The 2,782-nt window shown below is 36.9% G+C and overlaps 1 protein-coding gene across 1 annotated transcript in view; it reads right to left on the reverse strand.

Annotated features, from left to right (window-relative positions):
- Positions 1 to 2,172: 2,172 nt before the first annotated feature.
- The window catches only part of nmrk1 (nicotinamide riboside kinase 1), a 3,982-nt gene continuing 3,372 nt past the window's right edge, over positions 2,173 to 2,782 (reverse strand). The window contains exon 8 of the mRNA XM_035657628.1: positions 2,173 to 2,764. Within this exon, the coding sequence (XP_035513521.1) occupies positions 2,754 to 2,764 (11 nt within the window). The 3' untranslated portion in view covers positions 2,173 to 2,753. The remainder of the gene's footprint in view (positions 2,765 to 2,782) is intronic.

Consider the following 2,782-nt stretch of genomic DNA (forward strand, 5'->3'; position numbering starts at 1 on the left):
GCAGCAGCAGCAGCAGCAGCACTCGGACATCCTCATAATTTTTCAAGTCTTATTTGCTCATTCATATGTTCAGATAGAAACGATATTCAAAACTTAAAATGTACCACATCTTTAATACATTATGTGGTTTATTCACCTTTTCATTCCCATTCGTACTAATTAGACCCTTTCCCACTTCTCCAATTCTCCATACTCCTTCTGCTGCTTCCTCTTCTTCAAACAACGGCGAGCCAGCTGTTGTATGCAGCCAGATTTCAAACAATGCTGTTTAGTTCCTAGCCATTATCACTGAGGCAAGGTGGAGGTGTTGGTAGGAGAAAAAGGAGAAAGAGGAGAAAGGAAAAATACACAGAGGGAGATAAAAAAGATAAGGGCAGTTAAGTGTAAAGTTCAGTATGTCCCCTGACCTGGTTCCTTCTGGCCATTTTTCTCCACATCCCTGTCTCGTACTGCAGATCTGGATATTTTGGTTTTGACTTGCGTACAAATGGTGGTTCACATGGCAACCTAGATGAAAGAGGAACCGCTCCCTCTGTAGATTTAAAGATCTCATTCTAAGGTAACAACAACAAAACAAATCTTATTTCTGGGTGATGATACACTACTGAACTCATACCTATGAATATTATATTCCATTTCTGTCAAAAGATCCTCTTAAATGTTACACACTGGCCCGTTAACACCCTTTAAATAAAAACTAATTGAAAAAACAAACAGAATCAAAGGAAAAAACACTTGTCCCATCTGAAAGACTATTTCTATCAGTGTTATAATCTTAATAATTAATTATTATTAAAGAAAAGAAAAGCCTTAACTCTGTAAAATGTTCACAAAGAGTTGAACAGATAGATGCAGGATAAATCAATGAACTGCTGGGAGTTCAGATTATAGTCTTAACCTCCTTAACTCTCATCTCTGCAGCATAACCTAGCCAAATAAGGTTAAGCTATCAATATCTAGAACATGGGACAAAACATATTTTGTCACTTTACCAGATTTATTTGTCTGCATAGTCACAGATCATACTAGCAGCCATCCTCCGCTCTCCGCCATAAAAATGTGTTTGTTTTTTTGTTGCATTATCAAAATAGGGGCAAGAATTTAAAGCAATTCAGTTTAGCATTAGGTTTTCAACAAAGCTTAAAATATTCTACATCAACTTTCATACATTTATAAAGGCAGCAGTGTCTTTCAGTATCAGCCATTCAACATCTTGCATTTACCTTCTCATGTATTAATCTTTAGCCTACATTTGGGAAATATTCTCTATTAGATCGAGGAAGTTACAAACATCAGTCTGTCTCCTGGTGTCACGTACATTTGGTAGTAAAATGTTGCTGTATGGTCTGTTTATATATACAAGGTAAATCCAGGAGCATCAGTGCTTCCTTCTGAGGGTGCTGGTAGAGCACCAGTGCAAATAACTCAAGCGGAACAAAACCTTGTTCTTCCACACAACTGGTGGTAAAATCCTCCACCCCGTACAACATTTGACCCCTTCCTCTTTCTCTTCATATCCAGATCTAGTCCTTAATTCATTAAATATACTGCAAGCATTTACCCCAAGGCTGGATTACCAACTAGGCAACTGCCTAATTTACAGACCCCCAGGGGCCCCAAGAGTCCCAGATTAATGGAATGTGATTTGGGTGTGGCATCTCTTTTTATTTTCTTTTCTTTTCTTATATGTTTAGGGGCTTTTATTGCCTTTAATTGTGACAGCTGAAGAGTGACAGGAAAGGGGGAGAGAGAGAGGGGATGAAACACAACAAAGGGCCACAGACCGAAGTTGGACGCTGCAGTAAGGACTCAGCCTTCAACTCAGATTTCTTCTCACATTCCCAAAAACATGCACTAGATTGGGCACACTATTTGAACAAAAATTTAAATTCTCATTGGCTTAATGACAAACAAAAAATGGTTGGTTCAACATAAGTGTTAAAATGTGACTTTCTATTGTGAGTGTCTTTCCTCATCATTAGCTGATAATTAGTAAGCCGAACAGAAGAGTGTTTCCAGTGTATCAGAGTGAACCACCAGGTGGAGACAAATTGCCACTAATGGTTCAGATATCGGTCAACTGTTGTGTTGCAGTTTAAAACAAAAAGAAGAGAGTAAAGTCTTTGATAAATCACGTAAAACAAAAATTTCTGCTCACCAAACCACAGTATGCAATGATCACTGTTTAATATTTGTAAGATTCAAGTCTTTTAAACTGATCTTTAACAATGATGCACACTTTATGTATTTGATTATCTAGAGTTATATATACACATCAAGGTTATATGTATATGTGTAGTGAGATAGAAAAAATGTCAGACATTTGGAACAAAATCCTCCTTGCATTATTAAAAACACTTTAAGACATCACATCAGTCGACTGCATGTCCTATATTCAACATCAACCTCATAAATTCAGAAACACTGTATACATTTTGGTTTCCCAGAGGGTATCCTAACTTTAAAATACTGTCAATTACTGTATTAGCAAATACATCAGGTTCACTGTGATCCTTGTCGATTGTTTCATGTCTCCAGCTGGACTATTTCAGATGCTACAGCATCATCCAAAGTTTAGCAATATTAACTATTGTATTATATGTTACATAGACATTAGAATATTCTTAAAGACTAAAGAAACTCTTGGTTTGGTCTTTTCAATTACACATTAGTCCAAAAAAATGAACTTTCCTGACAGCCATGGGAGCAGCAGTCCCGTCTTCAAAAGGTAAACAAATAAAACTCGTGGCATTTCAGTCTTTCTCTGCAAACAAAGTACATA

Source organism: Morone saxatilis, unplaced genomic scaffold, assembly GCF_004916995.1.
Source record: "Morone saxatilis isolate NCDOM2014 unplaced genomic scaffold, NCSU_SB_2.0 Contig16, whole genome shotgun sequence".
Classification (NCBI taxonomy): Eukaryota; Metazoa; Chordata; class Actinopteri; family Moronidae; genus Morone; species Morone saxatilis.